The 21,496-nt window shown below is 44.3% G+C and overlaps 1 protein-coding gene across 1 annotated transcript; it reads left to right on the forward strand.

Annotated features, from left to right (window-relative positions):
* Positions 1 to 18,539: 18,539 nt before the first annotated feature.
* On the forward strand, positions 18,540 to 21,496 carry LOC119352552. Its single transcript, XM_037619144.1, has 2 exons — positions 18,540 to 19,275; positions 20,850 to 21,496. Exons 1-2 carry the CDS (start codon positions 18,815 to 18,817, stop codon positions 20,857 to 20,859), a joined length of 471 nt encoding a protein of 156 aa, XP_037475041.1. The 5' UTR covers positions 18,540 to 18,814; the 3' UTR covers positions 20,860 to 21,496.

Here is a 21,496-nt window from a genome sequence, read left to right on the forward strand (position 1 = left end):
GGTACAGTTACCTCATCAAGTTCTACTTTCCTCCCACTCACTTCTTTCGAGAGAAACTCCTTCTCTAGAAAGGATCCGAATTTAGCAACAAAAATCTTGCCCTAAGATCTGTGATAGAAGGTGTACCCAATAGTCTCTTTTGGGTATCCTATGAAGACACATTTCTCCGATTTGGGTTCGAGCTTATCTGGTTGAAGTTTCTTCACATAATCATAGCAGCCCCAAACTTTAAGAAACGACAACTTTGGTTTCTTGCCAAATCATAGTTCATAAGGCGTCGTCTCAACAGATTTTGATGGTGCCCTATTTAACGTGAATGCGGCCGTCTCTAAAGCATAACCCCAAAACGATAGCGGTAAATCAGTAAGAGACATCATAGATCGCACCATATCGAGTAAAGTACGATTACGACGTTCGGACACACCATTTCGTTGTGGTGTTCCGGGTGGCGTGAGTTGCGAAACTATTCCGCATTGTTTCAAATGTAAACCAAACTCGTAACTCAAATATTCTCCTCCACGATCAGATCGTAGAAATTTTATTTTCTTGTTACGATGATTTTCCACCTCACTCTGAAATGCTTTGAACTTTTCAAATGTTTCAGACTTGTGTTTCATCAAGTAGATATACCCATATCTGCTCAAATCATCTGTGAAGGTGAGAAAATAATGATACCCACCGCGAGCTTCAATATTCATTGGACCACATACATCAGTATGTATGATTTCCAATAGATCAGTTGCTCGCTCCATAGTTCCGGAGAACGGCGTTTTAGTCATCTTGCCCATGAGGCACGGTTCGCAAGTACCAAGTGATTCATAATCAAGTGATTCCAGAAGTCCATCAGTATGGAGTTTCTTCATGCGCTTTACACCGATATGACCTAAACAGTAGTGCCACAAATAAGTTGCACTATCATTATCAACTCTGCATCTTTTGGCTTCAACATTATGAATATGTGTATCACTACTATCGAGATTCAATAAAAATAGACCACTCTTCAAGGGTGCATGACCATAAAAGATATTACTCATATAAATAGAACAACCATTATTCTCTGATTTAAATGAATAACCGTCTCGCATCAAACAAGATCCAGATATAATGTTCATGCTTAACACTGGCACCAAATAACAATTATTTAGGTCTAAAACTAATCCCGATGGTAGATGTAGAGGTAGCGTGCCGACCGCAATCACATCGACTTTGGAACCATTTCCCACGCGCATCGTCACCTCGTCCTTAGCCAATCTTCGCTTGATCCGTAGTCCCTGTTTCGAGTTGCAAATATTAGCAACAGAACCAGTATCAAATACCCAGGTGCTACTGCGAGCATTAGTAAGGTACACATCAATAACATGTATATCACATATACCTTTGTTCACGTTGCTATCCTTCTTATCCGCCAAATACTTGGGGCAGTTCCGCTTCCAGTGTCTAGTTTGTTTGCAGTAGAAGCACTCAGTCTCAGGCTTAGGTCCGGACTTGGGTTTCTTCTCTTGAGCAACAACTTGTTTACTATTCTTCTTGAAGTTCCCCTTCTTCTTCCCTTTGCCCTTTTTCTTGAAACTGGTGGTCTTATTGGCCATCAACACTTGATGCTCCTTCTTGATTTCTACCTCCGCAGCTTTCAGCATTGCAAAGAGCTCGGGAATAGTCTTGTCCATACCTTGCATATTATACTTCATCACAAAGCTCTTGTAGCTTGGTGGCAGTGATTGAAGAATTCTATCAATGACACTATCATCAGGAAGATTAACTCCCAGTTGAATCAAGTGATTATTATACCCAGACATTTTGAGTATATGTTCATTGACAGAACTATTCTCCTCCATCTTACAGTTATAGAACTTATTGGAGACTTCATATCTCTCAATCCGGGAATTTGCTTGAAATATTAACTTCAACTCCTGGAACATCTCATATGCTCCATGACGTTCAAAACGTCGTTGAAGACCCGGTTCCAAGCCGTAAAGCATGGCACACTGAACTATCGAGTAGTCATCAGCTTTGCTCTACCAAACGTTCTTAACGTTGTCAATTGCATCTGCAGCAGGCCTGGCACCAAGCGGTGCTTCCAGGATGTAATTCTTCTATGCAGCAATGAGGATAATCCTCAGGTTACGGACCCAGTCCGTGTAATTGCTGCCATCATCTTTCAACTTAGCTTCTCAAGGAACACATTAAAATTCAACGGAACAACAACATGAGCCATCTATCTACAACAAACATAGACAAGCAAAATACTATCAGGTACTAAGTTCATGATAAATTTAAGTTCAATTAATCATATTACTTAAGAACTCCCACTTAGACAGACATCTCTCTAGTCATCTAAATGATCACGTGATCCATATCAACTAAACCATGTCCGATCATCACGTGAGATGGAGTAGTTTCAATGGTGAACATCACTATGTTGATCGTATCTACTATATGATTCACGTTCAACCTTTCAGTCTCCGTGTTCCGAGGCCATATCTATATATGCTAGGCTCGTCAAGTTTTAACCTGAGTATTCCGCGTGTGCAACTGTTTTGCACCCGTTGTATTTGAACGTAGAGCCTATCACACCCTATCATCACGTGGTGTTTCAGCACGAAGAACTTTTGCAACGGTGCATACTCAGGGAGAACACTTCCTGATAATTTAGTGAGAGATCATCTTAAAATGCTACCGTCAATCAAAGAAAGATAAGATGCATAAAGGATAAACATCACATGCAATCAATATAAGTGATATGATATGGCCATCATCATCTTGTGCTTGGGATCTCCATCTTCGAGGCACCGTCGTGATCACCATCGTCACCGGCGCGACACCTTGATCTCCATTGTAGGATCATTGTCGTTACGCCATCTATTGCTTCTACGACTATCGCTACCGCTTAGTGATAAAGTAAAGCAATTACAGGGCGTTTGCATTTCATACAATAAAGCGACAACAATATGGCTCCTACCAGTTGCCGATAACTTCGGTTAAAAAACATGATCATCTCATACAATAGAATATAGCATCACGTCTTGACCATATCACATCACAACATGCCCTGCAAAAACAATTTAGACGTCCTCTACTTTGTTGTTGCAAATTTTATGTGGCTGCTACGGGCTGAGCAAGAACCGTTCTTACCTACGCATCAAAACCACAACGATAGTTCGTCAAGTTAGTGCTGTTTTAACCTTCGCAAGGACCGGGCATAGCCACACTCGGTTCAACCAAAGTTGGAGAAACAGACACCCGCTAGTCACCTGTGTGCAAAGCACAGCGGTAAAACCAGTATCGTGTAAGCGTACGCGTAATGTCGGTCCGGGCCGCTTCATCCAACAATACCGCTGAACCAAAGTATGACATGCTGGTAAGCAGTATGACTTGTATCGCCCACAACTCACTTGTGTTCTACTCGTGCATATAACATCAACGCATAAAACCTAGGCTCGGATGCCACTGTTGGGGAACGTAGTAATTTCAAAAAATTTCCTACGCACACGCAAGATCATGGTGATGCATAGCAACGAGAGGGGAGAGTGTTGTCCACGTACCCTCATAGACCGAAAGCGGAAGCGTTAGAACAACGCGGTTGATGTAGTTGTATGTCTTCACGGTCCGACCGATCCAAGTACCGAACGTACGGCACCTCCGAGTTCAGCACACGTTCAGCTCGGTGACGATCCCCGGACTCCGGTCCAACAGGGTGTCGGGGAAGAGTTCCATCAGCACGACGACATGGTGACGGTGATGATGTTCTACTGACGCAGGGGTTCGTCTAAGCACCGCTACGATATGACCGAGGTGGAATATGGTGGAGGGGGGCACCGCACACGGCTAACGAACGATCACGAAGATCAACTTGTGTGTCTTGGGGTGCCCCCTGCCCCCGTATATAAAGAAGGGAGGGGGGAGGTGTGGCCGGCCCCTAGGGGTGCGCCTGGAGGAGTCCTACTCCCACCGGGAGTAGGACTTCCCCCTCTTGCCTTGTTGGAGAAGGAAGGGGGAAGGGGGAAAGAGGAAAGGGGGGCACTGTTGGGTAACGCAGTAATTTCAAAAAAATTCCTACGCACACGCAAGATCATGGTGATGACATAGCAATGAGAGGGGAGAGTATTGTCTACGTACCCTCGTAGACCGTTAAGCGGAAGCGTTATGACAACGCGGTTGATGTAGTCATACGTCTTCACGAATCGACCGATCCAAGCACCGAACATACGACACCTCCGTGTTCAGCACACGTCCAGCTCGATGACGTTCCCCGGGCTCCAATCCAGCGAAGCGTCGGGGATGAGTTCCGTCAGCACGACAGTGTGGTGACGATGATGATGTTCTACCGGCGCAGGGCTTCGCCTAAACTCCGCGACGATATGACCGAGGTGGAATATGGTGGAGGGGGGCACCGCACACGGCTAAGGAACAATCCGTAGATCAACTTGTGTGTCTATGGGGTGCCCCCCTCCCCCGTATATAAAGGGGGAGAGGAGGAGGGGGCCGGCCAAGGGGAAGGCGCGCCCTAGGAGGGGGAAGAAGGAGTGGGAGAGGGGAAAGGCAAGGGGGACGCCGCCCCCCTTCCCTTGTCCTATTCGGACTCAAGGGGAGGGGGCACGCCTCTTGCGCTGGCCGGCCCCTCTCTCTCTCTCCACTAGGGCCCAACAAGGCCCACTAGTTCCCGGGGGGGGGTCCGGTAACCCTCTGGTACTTCGGTTTTTCTCCGAAAACATCCGGAACACTTCCGGTGTCCGAATATAGTCATCCAGTATATCAATCTTTATGTCTCGACCATTTCGAGACTCCTCGTCATGTCCGTGATCACATCCGGGACTCCGAACAACCTTCGGTACATCAAAACTTATAAACTCATAATAAAACTGTCATCGTAACGTTAAGCGTGCGGACCCTACGGGTTCGAGAACTATGTAGACATGACCTAGAACTATTCTCGGTCAATAACCAATAGTGGAACCTGGATGTTCATATTGGTTCCTACATATTCTACGAAGATCTTTATCGGTCAAACCGCATAACAACATACGTTGTTCCCTTTGTCATCGGTATGTTACTTGCCCGAGATTCGATCGTCGGTATCCAATACCTAGTTCAATCTCGTTACCGGCAAGTCTCTTTACTCGTTCCGTAATACATCATCTCATAACTAACTCATTAGTTACAATGCTTGCAAGGCTTAGGTGATGAGTATTACCGAGAAGGCCCAGAGATACCTCTCCGACAATCAGAGTGACAAAACCTAATCTCGAATTATGCCAACTCAACATGTACCTTTGGAGACACCTGTAGAGCACCTTTATAATCACCCAGTTATGTTGTGACGTTTGGTAGCACACAAAGTGTTCCTCCGGCAAACGGGAGTTGCACAATCTTATAGTTGCAGGAACTTTGTATAAGTCATGAAGAAAGCAATAGCACCATACTAAACGATCAAGTGCTAAGCTAACGGAATGGGTCAAGTCAATCACATCATTCTCCTAATGATGTGATCCCATTAATCAAATGACAAGACATGTCTATGGTTAGGAAACATAACCATCTTTGATCAATGAGCTAGTCAAGTAGAGGCATACTAGTGACACTGTGTTTGTCTATGTATTCACACATGTATCATGTTTCCGGTTAATACAATTCTAGCATGAATAATAAACATTTATCATGATATGAGGAAATAAATAATAACTTTATTATTGCCTCTAGGGCATATTTCCTTCAGTCTCCCACTTGCACTAGAGTCAATAATCTAGATTACATAGTAATGGTTCTAACACCCATGGAGTCTTGGTGCTGATCATGTTTTTCTCGTGAGAGAGGCTTAGTCAACGAGTCTGCAACATTCAGATCCGTATGTATCTTGCAAATCTCTATGTCCCCCACTTGGACTTGGTCCCGAATGGAATTGAAGCGTCTCTTGATGTGCTTGGTCCTCTTGTGAAATCTGGATTCCTTTGCCAAGGCAATTGCACCAGTATTGTCACAGAAGATCTTCATTGGTCCCGATGCACTAGGTACAACACCTAGATCGGAAATGAACACCTTCATCCAGACTCCTTCATTTGCTGCTTCTGAAGCAGCTATGTACTCCGCTTCACATGTAGATCTCGCCACGACGCTTTGTTTAGAACTGCACCAACTTACAGCTCCACCGTTTAATAAAAATACGTATCCGGTTTGCGATTTAGAATCGTCCAGATCAGTGTCAAAGCTTGCATCAACGTAACCATTTACGACTAGCTCTTTGTCACCTCCATATACGAGAAACATATCCTTAGTCCTTTTCAGGTATTTCAGGATGTTCTTGACCGCTGTCCAGTGACCCACTCCTGGATTACTTTGGTACCTCCCTGCCAAACTAATAGCAAGGCACACATCAGGTCTGGTACACAGCATTGCATACATGATAGAGCCTATGGCTGAAGCATAGGGAACTCCTTTCATTTTCTCTCTATCTTCTGCAGTGGTCGGGCATTGAGTCTGACTCAGTTTTATACCTTGTAATACATGCAAGAACCCTTTCTTCGCCTGCTCCATATTGAACTTTTTCAACGCTTTATCAAGGTACGTGCTTTGTGAAAGTCCAATCAAGCGTCTTGATCTATCTCTATAGATCTTAATGCCCAATATGTAAGCAGCTTCACCGAGGTCTTTCATTGAAAAACTTTTATTCAAGTATCCTTTTATGCTATCCAGAAATTCTATATCATTTTCAATCAACAATATGTCATCCACATATAATATTAGAAATGCTACAGAGCTCCCACTCACTTTCTTGTAAATATAGGCTTCTCCAAAAGTCTGTATAAAACCATATGCTTTGATCACACTATCAAAGCGTTTATTCCAACTCCGAGAGGCTTGCACCAGACCATAGATTGATCGCTGGAGCTTGCAATCTTTGTTACCTCCCTTAGGATCGACAAAACCCTCCGGTTGCATCATATACAACTCTTCTTCCAGAAATCCATTCAGGAATGCAGTTTTGACATCCATCTACCAAATTTCATAATCATAAAATGCGGCAATCGCTAACATGATTCGGACAGACTTAAGCATCGCTACGGGTGAGAAAGTCTCATCATAGTCAACCCCTTGAACTTGTCGAAAACCTTTCGCAACAAGTCAAGATTTATAGACAGTTACATTACTGTCAGCGTCAGTCTTCTTCTTAAAGATCCATTTATTCTCAATGGCTTGCCGATCATCGGGCAAGTCAACCAAAATCCATACTTTGTTCTCATACATGGATCCCATCTCAGATTTCATGGCCTCTAGCCATTTTGCGGAATCTGGGCTCATCATCGCTTCCTCATAGTTCGTAGGTTCATCATGGTCAAGTAACATGACTTCTAGAACAGGATTACCGTACCACTCTGGTGCGGATTTTACTCTGGTAGACCTACGAGGTTCAGTAGACACTTGATCTGAAGTTTCATGATCAATATCATTAGCTTCCTCACTAATTGGTGTATTTGTCACAGGAACTGATTTCTGTGATGAACTACTTTCCAATAAGGGAGCAGGTACAGTTACCTCATCAAGTTCTACTTTCCTCCCACTCATTTCTTTAGAGAGAAACTCCTTCTCTAGAAAGGATCCATTCTTAGCAACGAATGTCTTGCCTTCGGATCTGTGATAGAAGGTGTACCCAACAGTCTCTTTTGGGTATCCTATGAAGACACATTTCTCCGATTTGGGTTCAAGCTTATCTGGTTGAAGTTTCTTCACATAAGCATCGCAGCCCCAAACTTTAAGAAATGACAACTTTGGTTTCTTGCCAAACCACAGTTCATAAGGCGTCGTCTCAACGTATTTTGATGGTGCCCTATTTAATGTGAATGCAGCTGTCTCTAAAGCATAACCCCAAAACGATAGCGGTAAATCAGTAAGAGACATCATGGATCGCACCATATCTAGTAAAGTATGATTACGACGTTCGGACACACCATTTCTTTGTGGTGTTCCAGGTGGCGTGAGTTGCGAAACTATTCCGCATTGTTTCAAATGTAAACCAAACTCGTAACTCAAATATTCTCCTCCACGATCAGATCGCAGAAACTTTATTTTCTTGTTACGATGATTTTCCACTTCACTCTGAAATTCTTTGAACTTTTAAAATGTTTCAGACTTGTGTTTCATTAAGTAGATATACCCATATCTACTCAAATCATCTGTGAAGGTGAGAAAATAACGATATCCGCCACGAGCTTCAACATTCATCGGACCACATACATCTGTATGTATGATTTCCAACAAATCTGTTGCTCTCTCCATAGTACCGGAGAACGGTGTTTTAGTCATCTTGCCCATGAGGCACGGTTCGCAAGTACCAAGTGATTCCAAAAGTCCATCAGTATGGAGTTTCTTCATGCGCTTTACACCGATATGACCTAAACGGCAGTGCCACAAATAAGTTGCACTATCATTATCAACTCTGCATCTTTTGGCTTCAACATTATGAATATGTGTATCACTACTATCGAGATTTAATAAAAATAGACCACTCTTCAAAGGTGCATGACCATAAAAGATATTACTCATATAAATAGAACAACCATTATTCTCTGATTTAAATGAATAACCGTCTCGCATCAAACAAGATCCAAATATAATGTTCATGCTCAACGCTGGCACCAAATAACAATTATTCAGGTCTAAAACTAATCCCGAAGGTAGATGTAGAGGTAGCGTGCCGACCGCGATCACATCGACTTTGGAACCGTTTCCCACGCACATCGTCACCTCGTCCTTGGCCAGTGCTCGCTTATTCCGTAGTCCCTGTTTCGAGTTGCAAATATTAGCAACAGAACCAGTATCAAATACCCAGGTGCTACTACGAGCTCTAGTTAGGTACACATCAATAACATGTATATCACATGTACCTTTGTTTACTTTGCCATCCTTCTTATCCGCCAAATACTTGGGGCAGTTCCGCTTCCAGTGACCAGCTTGCTTGCAGTAGAAGCACTCAGTTTCAGGCTTAGGTCCAGACTTGGGTTTCTTCTCTTGAGCAGCAACTTGCTTGCTGTTCTTCTTGAAGTCCCCCTTCTTCTTCCCTTTGCCCTTTTTCTTGAAACTAGTGGTCTTGTTGACCATCAACACTTGATGCTCCTTTTTGATTTCTACCTCCGCAGCTTTTAGCATTGCGAAGAGCTCGGGAATTGTCTTGTTCATCCCTTGCATATTATAGTTCATGACGAAGCTCTTGTAGCTTGGTGGCAGTGATTGGAGAATTTTGTCAATGACGCTATCATCCGGAAGATTAACTCCCAGTTGAATCAAGTGATTATTATACCTAGACATTTTGAGTATATGCTCACTGACAGAACTATTCTCCTCCATCTTGCAGCTATAGAACTTATTGGAGACTTCATATCTCTCAATCCGGGCATTTGCTTGAAATATTAACTTCAACTCTTGGAACATCTCATATGCTCCATGACGTTCAAAACGTCGTTGAAGACCCGGTTCTAAGCCGTAAAGCATGGCACACTGAACTATAGAGTAGTCATCAGCTTTGCTCTACCAGACGTTCACAACATCTGGTGTTGCTCCTGCAGCAGGCCTGGCACCCAGCGGTGCTTCCAGGACGTAATTCTTCTGTGCAGCAATGAGGATAATCCTCAAGTTATGGACCCAGTCCGTGTAATTGCTACCATCATCTTTCAACTTTGCTTTCTCAAGGAACGCATTAAAATTCAACGGAACAACAGCACGAGCCATCTATCTACAACAAACATAGACAAGCAAAATACTATCAGGAACTAAGTTCATGATAAATTTAAGTTCAATTAATCATATTACTTAAGAACTCCCACTTAGACAGACATCTCTCTAGTCATCTAAGTGATCATGTGACCCAAATCAACTAAACCATAACCGATCATCACGTGAGATGGAGTAGTTTTCAATGGTGAACATCTTTATATTGATCATATCTACTATATGATTCACGCTCGACCTTTCAGTCTCCGTGTTCCAAGGCCATATCTGCATATGCTAGGCTCGTCAAGTTTAACCTGAGTATTCTGCGTGTGCAAAACTGGATTGCACCCGTTGTAGATGGACGTAGAGCTTATCACACCCGATCATCACGTGGTGTCTGGGCACGACGAACTTTGGCAACGGTGCATACTCAGGGAGAACACTTCTTGATAATTTTTAGTGAGAGATCATCTTAAAATGCTGCCGTCAATCAAAGAAAGATAAGATGCATAAAGGATAAACATCACATGCAATCAATATAAGTGATATGATATGGCCATCATCATCTTGTGCTTGTGATCTCCATCTCCGAAGCACCGTCGTGATCACCATTGTCACCGGCGCGACACCTTGATCTCCATCGTAGCATCGTTGTCGTTTACGCCATCTGTTGCTTCTACGACTATCGCTACCGCTTAGTGATAAAGTAAAGCAATTACAGGGTGTTTGCATTTCATACAATAAAGCGACAACCATATGGCTCCAGCCAGTTGCCGATAACTTCGGTTACAAAACATGATCATCTCATATAATAAAATATAGCATCACGTCTTGGCCATATCACATCACAACATGCCCTGCAAAAACAAGTTAGACGTCCTCTACTTTGTTGTTGCAAGTCTTACGTGGCTGCTACGGGCTTAGCAAGAACCGTACTTACCTACGCATCAAAACCACAACGATAGTTCGTCAAGTTAGTGCTGTTTCAACCTTCGCAAGGACCGGGCGTAGCCACACTCGGTTCAACTAAAGTTGGAGAAACTGACACCCGCTAGTCACATGTGTGCAAAGCACGGCGGTAAAACCAGTCTCGCGTAAGCGTACGCGTAATGTCGGTCCGGGCCGCTTCATCCAACAATACCGCCGAACCAAAGTATGACATGCTGGTAAGCAGTATGACTTGTATCGCCCACAACTCACTTGTGTTCTACTCGTGCATATAACATCAACGCATAAAACCTAGGCTCGGATGCCACTGTTGGGTAACGCAGTAATTTCAAAATTTTTCCTACGCACACGCAAGATCATGGTGATGACATAGCAACAAGAGGGGAGAGTATTGTCTACGTACCCTCGTAGACCGTTAAGCGGAAGCGTTATGACAACGTGGTTGATGTAGTCGTATGTCTTCACGAATCGACCGATCCAAGCACCGAACTTACGGCACCTCCGTGTTCAGCACACGTCCAGCTCGATGACGTTCCCCGGGCTTCCAATCCAGCGAAGCGTCGGGGATGAGTTCCGTCAGCACGAGGGTGTGGTGACGATGATGATGTTCTACCGGCGCAGGGCTTCGCCTAAACTCCGCAACGATATGACCAAGGTGGAATATGGTGGAGGGGGACACCGCACACGGCTAAGGAACAATCCGTAGATCAACTTGTGTGTCTATGGGGTGCCCCCCTCCCCCGTATATAAAGGGGGAGAGGAGGAGGGGGCCGGCCAAGGGGAAGGCGCGCCCTAGGAGGGGGAAAGAAGGAGTGGGAGAGGGGAAAGGCAAGGGGGACGTCGCCCCCCCTTTCCTTGTCCTATTCGGACTCAAGGGGAGGGGGCGCGCCTCTTTCCTTGGCCGGCCCCTCTCTCTCTCTCCACTAGGGCCCAACAAGGCCCATTAGTTCCCAGGGGGGGGGGTTCCGGTAACCCTCCGGTACTCTGGTTTTTCTCCGAAAACATACGGAACACTTCCGGTGTCCGAATATAGTCATCCAATATATCAATCTTTATGTATCAACCATTTCGAGACTCCTCGTCATGTCCGTGATCACATCCGGGACTCCGAACAACCTTCGGTACATCAAAACTTATAAACTCATAATAAAACTGTCATCGTAACATTAAGCGTGTGGACCCTACGGGTTCGAGAACTATGTAGACATGACCTAGAACTATTCTCGGTCAATAACCAATAGTGGAACCTAGATGTTCATATTGGTTCCTACATATTCTACGAAGATCTTTATCGGTCAAACCGCATAACAACATACGTTGTTCCCTTTGTCATCGGTATGTTACTTGCCCGAGATTCGATCGTCGGTATCCAATACCTAGTTCAATCTCGTTACCGGCAAGTCTCTTTACTCGTTCCGTAATACATCATCTCATAACTAACTCATTAGTTACACTGCTTGCAAGGCTTAGGTTATGAGTATTACCGAGAAGGCCCAGAGATACCTCTCCGACAATCGGAGTGACAAAACCTAATCTCGAATTATGCCAACTCAACATGTACCTTTGGAGACACCCGTAGAGCACCTTTATAATCACCCAGTTACGTTGTGATGTTTGGTAGCACACAAAGTGTTCCTCCGGCAAACGGGAGTTGCACAATCTTATAGTTGCAGGAACTTTGTATAAGTCATGAAGAAAGCAATAGCAACATACTAAACGATCAAGTGCTAAGCTAACGGAATGGGTCAAGTCAATCACATCATTCTCCTAATGATGTGATCCCATTAATCAAATGACAACACATGTCTATGGTTAGGAAACATAACCACCTTTGATCAATGAGCTAGTCAAGTAGAGGCATACTAGTGACACTGTGTTTGTCTATGTATTCACACATGTATCATGTTTCCGGTTAATACAATTCTAGCATGAATAATAAACATTTATCATGATATGAGGAAATAAATATTAACTTTATTATTGCCTCTAGGGCATATTTCCTTCAGGCGCCGCCCCCCTTCCTTGTCCTATTCGGACTAGGGGGGGAGGGGGCGCGCGGCCTGCCCTGGCCGGCCCTCCTCTTCTCCCTTAGGGCCCATGTAGGCCCATTAACCCCTGGGGGGGTTCCGGTAACCCCCCGGTACTCCGGTAAAATCCCGATTTCACCCGGAACAATTCCGATATCCAAATATAGGCTTCCAATATATCAATATTTATGTCTCGACCATTTCGAGACTCCTCGTCTTGTCCTTGATCAAATCCGGGACTCCGAACAACCTTCGGTACATCAAAAACTATAAACTCATAATATAACTGTCATCGTAACGTTAAGCGTGTGGACCCTACGGGTTCGAGAACTATGTAGACATGACCTAGAACAGTTTCCGGTCAATAACCAATAGCGGAACCTGGATGCTCATATTGGATCCTACATATTCTACGAAGATCTTTATCGGTCAAACCGCATAACAACATACGTTGTTCCCTTTGTCATCGGTATGTTACTTGCCCGAGATTCGATCGTCGGTATCCAATACCTAGTTCAATCTCGTTACCGGCAAGTCTCTTTACTCGTTACGTAATGCATCATTCCGTAACTAACTCATTAGCTACATTGCTTGCAAGGCTTATAGTGATGTGCATTACCGAGAGGGCCCAGAGATACCTCTCCGACAATCAGAGTGACAAAACCTAATCTCGAAATACGCCAACTCAACATGTACCTTTGGAGACACCTGTAGAGCTCCATTATAATCACTCAGTTACGTTGTGACGTTTGATAGCACAAAAAGTGTTCCTCTAGTAAACGGGAGTTGCATAATCTCATAGTTATAGGAACTTTGTATAAGTCATTAATAAAACAATAGCAACATAATAAACGATCAAGTGCTAAGCTAAAGGAATGGGTCAATTCAATCACATCATTCTCCTAATGATGTGATCCCATTTAATCAAATGACAACACATGTCTATGGTTAGGAAACATAACCATCTTTGATTAATGAGCTAGTCAAGTAGAGGCATACTAGTGACATTAAGTTTGTCTATGTATTCACACATGTATCATGTTTCCGGTTAATACAATTATAGCATGAATAATAAACATTTATCATGATATGAGGAAATAAATAATAACTTTATTATTGCCTCTAGGGCATATTTCCTTCACCAACAACTTCACCGCCCTCATCACCAACTCTTCCCCCCTCTATGCAGCGGTGTAACCTCTCTTTTACCCGCTGTAATCTCTACTTAAACATGGTGCTCAATGCTATATATTATTTCTCAGTGATGTATGGCTATCCTATGATGTTTGAGTAGATCTGTTTTGTCCTATAGGTTAATTGATGATCGTGATTGGTTTGAGTTGCATGTTTTATTATTGGTGCTGTCCTATGGTGCTCTCCATGTCACGCAAGCGTGAGGGATTCCCGCTGTAGGGTGTTGCAATACGTTCATCATTCGCTTATAGTGGGTTGCTTGAGTGACAGAAGCATAAACCCGAGTAAGAGGGTTGTTGCGTATGGGATAAAGGGGACTTGATACTTTAATGCTATGATTGGGTTTTACCTTAATGATCTTTAGTAGTTGCGGATGCTTGCTAGAGTTCCAATAATAAGTGCATATGATCCAAGAAGAGAAACTATGTTAGCTTATGCCCCTCCCTCAAATAAAATTGCAATAGTGATTACCGGTCTAGTTATCAATTGCCCGGGGACAAATAACTTTCTCGCGACAAAAAGCTCTCTACTAAAACTAACTTAGTTGTATCTTCATCTAAACAACCCCTAGTTTATATTTACATGCTCTTTATATTCTTGCAAACCTATCAAACAACACCTACAAAGTACTTCTAGTTTCATACTTGTTCTAGGTAAAGCGAACGTCAAGCGTGCATAGAGTTGTATCGGTGGTCGATAGAACTTGAGGAAATATTTTTTCTACCTTTAGCTCCTCGTTGGGTTTGACACTCTTACTTATCGAAAGAGGCTACAACTGATCCCCTACACTTGTGGGTTATCATACACATGACCGAGACACGTCTCCGGTCAATAACCAATATCGGAACCTGGATGCTCATATTGGTTCCTACATATTCTACGAAGATCTTTATCGGTCAAACCGCATAACAACATACGTTGTTCCATTTGTCATCGGTATGTTACTTGCCCGAGATTCGATCGTCAGTATCTCAATACCTAGTTCAATGTCGTTACCGGCAAGTCTCTTTACTCATTTCGTAATACTTCATCCCGCAACTAACTCATTAGTCACAATGCTTGCGAGGCTTATAGTGGTGAGTATTACCGAGAGGGACCAGAGATACCTCTCCGAAACACGGAGTGACAAATCCTAATCTCGATCTATGCCAACCCAACAAACACCTTCGGAGACACCTGTAGAGCACCTTTATGATCACCCATTTACGTTGTGATGTTTGGTAGCACACAAAGTGTTCCTCCGGTATTCGGGAGTTGCATAATCTCATAGTCTGAGGAACTTGTATAAGTCATGAAGAAAGAAGTAGCAATGAAACGGACACGATCATAATGCTAAGCTAACAGATGGGTCATGTCCATCACATCATTCTCCTAATGATGTGATCCCGTTCATCAAATAACAATACATGTTTATGGTTTGGAAACATAACCATCTTTGATTAACGAGCTAGTCAAGTAGAGGCATACTAGGGACTATATATTTTGTCTATGTATTCACACATGTACTAAGTTTCCGGTTAATACAATTCTAGCATGAATAATAAACATTTATCATGAATTAAGGAAATGAATAATAACTTTATTATTGCCTCTAGGGCATATTTCCTTCATCCCCAAGAGTCACGGTTGTGCTTCCGCGAGAGGCACAGTTGTGCTTTCGCAAGAGTCATGGCTGTGCCTCTCGGAAACCGAAAAAAACGCGTTTTCTATTTTTTTTTCTTTCACGAGAGTCATGATCTTGCTTCCGCAAGAGGCACGGTTATGCTTTCGCGAGAGTCACGGCCGTGCCTCTCAGAAACGGGAAAAACACGTTTTCTCTTTTTTTTCCGCGAGAGGCACGGGCGTGCCTCTTTCAGAAAGGGAAAAAGCCCGTGTTCACGGTTCGGTTTTTTCGTCCCGTTTTTTCATGAAAAAAAAGTTTATTAAAATTTATCAACATGAGATCTAGTTTTGAAGATCTCGATGCGAGGAATCCAACGATGAAAACGGTTAAAAATTTGAATGCACGGTTTAAGAGATAAAACATTTTGAATAAACGGATTTACGAAAAAAGGAAAAACTTCCAGATTGCGACAAATGGCGCACATGCAGCGTGCCACCTGTCGCAACCTGAGTGATCTTTGCAACGAGTACTCCTCAATTAGTGATATTTCGCCGAATCCCTGCTTGGCACCATGCATATGTGCGCATAGTGCATCATGTCTGACATTAATCTCAGTAAAATAAATGGTAACTCTATATTTCGATCGATGTTGTTCATCGGTACAATGTAGTAAGATTTCTACCGATTGTATGCTTTTCTGTTTGGCTTAACTTTTTTTTTCTTTTCTTTTAACGTTGGTATGTCTGGTTTTCCACTGTGGGCCTTTTAGGCTAGCAAAGCCCAGATCGCTGATTTGAATGTCACACGGTCGGCTTTTCCGTAGACGTACATGCATCGATTAAGTTTTAGCACCACATCGCCTAATCAAGGCAAACCGGATCTCTTTATATTCTGCTTCCCAGACATTATGGTCACCACGTGACACATGTGGTAAGCAATCCAAATTATTTATGAACAAACAAATCAGTCTTGTTTAAATCGTGAATGCTGCAGTCTCTGGCTTGCAACATCACAGACTACCACTCCGACATGGTGTGCTGCTTTTTTTTTTTCATTACTTTTTACTCGAGGCATCATCCGTCTGATCATGTTCACAGACGGCTGAGATCTCATGTTCGTCCTGCAATCAACTTGAGCCTTTGATACCTATACTAGGGCCAACAATATGCAGGCAGGTTTTGTTCGTTTTTTTCTTTTATCTTTTCTTTTTTCCTTCTAATTTTTAACTTTCATGAACTTTTTTCATATTCTAAATCGTCAACTTCTAAAAATTAGTGAACCTTTTAATTGCATGAACTTTTAGGTTGTGAACTATTTTTAAACTAGCTAACTTACCTTCAAACATTTTTAACTTTTTTCAAATTTCATCAGCTGGGTTTTTTTGAATTCGTGAACTTTAAAAACAATTGATGAACTTTTTTAAATTGTGTGAACTTTTTCCCCAAAATCAATGAACTTCTTCAAATTCATGCTTTTAAAAAAAAATTCTCAAATTTTATAAACTACTATCACACTCGTAGGGCGACTGAGTGGTCCAGCAGAACTGGCATGGGGGTTGATAAGCCCATGCCACAAGACGACTAAAATTGTCCATGTCGGTATCTCGCTAGGCGACCGACGGGTCCCACAAAAATGGCCTGGAGGCTGTTAAGCCGGCGTCGCAGAAGGGCCAAATTATTTCCAAGCCGGCATCTCGCAGGTCGACCAACGAGTCCTGCAGATCTGACTTGAGTTGTACTGTGTTGTAATTATGCTAAGGAATGTTTTTTGTCATACAGTTCGGCATCTTTCCTTCCGAGCTGCATCTCAGCGATGGCGAAACGCAAACGTCGTCATTCGGTTGAGCAAGTTCCCGAGGAGATACGATCCTATGGTCAACCATGTTGCCCAACCTAAATCTCGGAGGCTATTTCACTGAAGATTCAGTGAATGAATTCAACGTGCAATACGGTTCTCGTGGAGATTATGATCCTCGGGTGAATGCTGCAATCCTCACGCGAATTTGGTGAATTGACCTGAGTTTTGGGGGCTACTTGGATCGGAAGTTTTATTGTATCTTTTAGGTACATACCAGACTTTAAGCTGACACACAACTTGAGGGCTACTAGCTATATATTTCGGCAGAGAGTAAATTGCACTAATCAAAAATAATTCCGTGAAAAGTCGGGTTGCGTAAACTAGCTTGTCGTGAATTTTTACCCTGGAGTCCGGTCATCTACATCGTCAACTGAAGGCCGAGGTGGTGCACACCTCTATGGAAGCAGGCCGACATAGAGGCCGACTGCGAGCGGCTGACTGGATGACAGACTTTTCCCACATGCTGCTCGACCGTGCTCCTTCTATATTTTCAAAACTGAGGCGATCTTCGTCACCTCGGATCTGTCCGGCATCGGAGCTCAGCTGCAAGAGGACATAGGTCAGGGGGAAGTTCTCGTTGAACCAGTTTCAATAACAGCAACCAAAGATGACAAGCAGCTCGGATAGGCCGAGGTGTGGTGAGACTTGAAGACCAGTCTAGGGGGCCTCTCACCAAGTCGACTCCTAACCAGTTGGGCTAGGTTGAGGGCCTCCCTATCGGTTCCGTCCTGGTCCACTTTAGGCCGCCCATGGCAATCTACAAAGAAAATCAAGAAGTCTTAAGGTTCAAGATAAGGACTCCTTATTCGTGGAGAACTCCTCACCACTGATGTAGCTGACTAGGACTCCTGTAATACTAGACCTCTAGCAAATTATACTCCCTCCGTCCTAAAAAAAATGGTCCAGACCGCTCGGCGAACCGATACAAGCCGGAGTTGAATGGCAAGGTCCGGACGTATTCCGGCAGTTTGAGAGTCGGTGTTGGAGATGCCCTTAGTGTATTTTCCCGGTTATTTATCAAAATATAAAAGTTTGTATTTTCAAAATCAAATGTATGTCTTGAAAGCCAGCACGGGGAGCTTTCAAGACTGCTTTTGTTTAACTCAACCAAAGCTTCAGTCTAATAAATGAGTTTGACTCTATTTATCACCGTGATAGTAGAGTATATTATCTTCTTCTATCTAGTGTATTGATTAGTAGCGAGCTACACATGCTTCTTTTATTGACTCTATTATTAGAGCATCTTCTTCCTCCCGATCGAACGCACTCATCGGCATGGCTTCCAGAAATCCAGATCCAAATAGCGACGACCTCCGGCTCCGATCTTGAGAGAGGAGGCAGCTGGACACCCTCAACACAGAGGAGGTGATCCAGCTTGTCGACGGAATTGGCGTCGGCGACGCTAACCAGTACTGCCGGTGATGTCGTTGACGCCCATTGATACAGCCCACGTCGATGCCGATCACGAGGGTGGGCGACTATCACGATGAAGACACGAAGCCTAAGCGCGCTGCTCGGCCCCCAGGATGCCGATGTCATCCCAGTGGCCAGGGTGGGCAACTGCCCGCTCCGGTCCTCCTCGTGCCATGGCAACAACGACGGGAGAGGAGGCTTCCAGTTCCAGCACGAGGAGATCGGCAGCTTCAGCCTCACCATTCTCTTGCCGGAGACCCGGACAACATCACGCACGCGCGTCGCCGGGAGTCCGGGGCCACGGGCTACGTCGCTGCTGAGCGTGGCACGGAACGGGGGTTGTCGCCGCCGAGTGCTCCATCCTCCATGTAGGCGAGGAGCTGCTGCCCACGGCGAACGGCAGGGTGTATCTTCCGTGCCCGACTCCATGTCGACACACGACGGCGAAGAGGTGTGGGTCGAGGATGCCAAGACCGATGATGAGAGAAGACCGATGCCGGCGTGCCAGCTGACTCCGCTTCCTCCTCCGCACAGGTACCTACCGCCGGGATCCATTATTCCCTTACTAGTTAGTACTACATGCCTTGTTGTAGCCCACCATACTGCACCATGGCATGCCGCGCGCGTACAACCATGGCTTCCAAGGGAGCTCGATCTCTCCCTCGTCTTATAGAAGAAGAAGATGAAGTTGCTAGAGTCTTTTCTTCTTTCTTTTTTCTTTGCAACCAAGGCTTCCTAGCTAGCTAGAGTAGATGTTTTTTTTAACACAGTACAAATGCAGACGTTTATACATTCGCACATACACTACCCTATAAACACATGCAGACACATTCTAATCATATGAACACCTCCGAAAAACTGACCCGGCACATCGTTGCTACACATATCAGATTCAAATTGAATAAACATAAAAGGTGAGCTCATATGTAGGCCCAACAATCTTCACAAATAAACAAATGCACTTTTATCCGTATATGATAGTTGCAATTTAAAAAAAAGGATAAATACATTTAGTGGACAGGCTCCAAGTAAGAGGAAGAGGGAGATTTGAGAGTGGGTGGGCTGGGTCGGCCCCGCCTAAGGAGGAGATGGCAGTCCGAGGACGATGAGGAGGGTGTTGACGGTTACGGTGAAGAAATTGAAGGATATGCTTTAGCGGATGCATATTCTAAATTCTAAACAAGAGGCGACGACCTTGATATATACGCTTTCTGTATTCTTCACATCTCAATTTCTATTAACAGGCAGAGTACTCTCAAAAGAATTCTTAAGGTGAAGAGACCTCAACGTTTACATATACAAAGGACTCTAGAAAATTTTATTTAATAAACATAAAAAGGAGATAATGGAGTATGAGTCTTCTCATCGCCCAAGATGAACTATATTAAGGAATCATCCCCATATCGCCGCTAGCTAGTGTACAAGAAGTCGTCGAAGGGGGACTGCGTCCATGAGTTATTCTCTTCTGCGAGGTAATTGGTGTACCAGGAGTGTCCAGAGTTGTTCCCATCCACGCTGGTGCCGCCGGTCACAGGCTGCATCGCTTCTTGGTCCTTGTTGGCCCCATCAGCGAGAATCTGCATCTCTCCATTGCCCTTGTCGTCACCATTGGTGAGGAACTGCTTCTCTCCCTCATCAGTGTCAACACCATCGACCTCGGACTCGATCTGTATGGGGTTCTGGTATGTGCCCATGCCACCGAACGCGAGCTGCATCATATCCTCGGACTCAGCCTGGACTTGTATGGGATCCTTGGCTGTCCCGATTCCGTCGAGCATAGACTGCATGAGATCCTGAACCGAGTCGACGCCGCCAAGCATGAACTTGTTCAGATGCTTGTTCGAGCTTGTGCTGCAGGAACCGTACTCCATCATAGCCATGTCCGTCTCGACACCACCAAGCACGAAATGCTTCGGATCCTTGCCCAAGTCGGCATCGCCACACACATACTCCATCGGATCCTTGCCTATGTCGATGACACCGGGCACGAATTGCGTTAGATCCTCATATGTGTCTGCATCACCGGACGCATTCGTCGACGGGGACGCCATGTTCTTGTTGAAGACCCGACACAACGCGTATGTGTCCTGAACAAATCAATCATGCAGGTGTATGTGAGGCGTGGAGCTCAATTACTATATCAACAAAAGAAGAAGAAAAATGAAGATACCTGTATGTGGTGGCCGTGGAGACGGTACTCGTGCATGACCCAGTCGGTCCGCGTGCCGCTAGGCGCTTTGCCATTGTGGAACACAAGCGTCTTCTTCATGCCGACGACGATGCCGTTGTGCATGACAGGGCGGTCCTTCCCGGTGGACTTCCAGAACCCTCTGGGCGTCGCCCGTTCCATGCGAAGCCCGGTTGGGTACTTCCGCCCCCTCGGCGCGAACATGTACCACTCAACTTTGGCCCCAGGGTCGCCTGTGCTCGGTGAGAATGAAATGCCTGTGCGCTCATGCAGGTGAAAACACATGTCAGTTGACATATACTATACTTGACTTGGAAAGAAAAATCAACTTAATTGCTGCTAGCTAGTAAAATGTAAAAGGAAATCAAGTAAATTTTCATATATATTGCGGCGATCTTCCGTACAAAACAGGCCTAAATTCAACTGATGCGGTTTTTCTTTTTGTGTGAGGTGTAACCTCCTTTTCAAAAAAAAAGGGTTAGTTTGTTATGAAAAGATTGGTGCTCCGAAATGGTGAAAAACATCATGAAAATCAAGTTAACACCGCAGCGATCTCTTTCCGCAAAA

The sequence above is a fragment of the Triticum dicoccoides genome, chromosome 2A (assembly GCF_002162155.2).
Source record: "Triticum dicoccoides isolate Atlit2015 ecotype Zavitan chromosome 2A, WEW_v2.0, whole genome shotgun sequence".
In the NCBI taxonomy this organism is placed as follows: Eukaryota; Viridiplantae; Streptophyta; class Magnoliopsida; order Poales; family Poaceae; genus Triticum; species Triticum dicoccoides.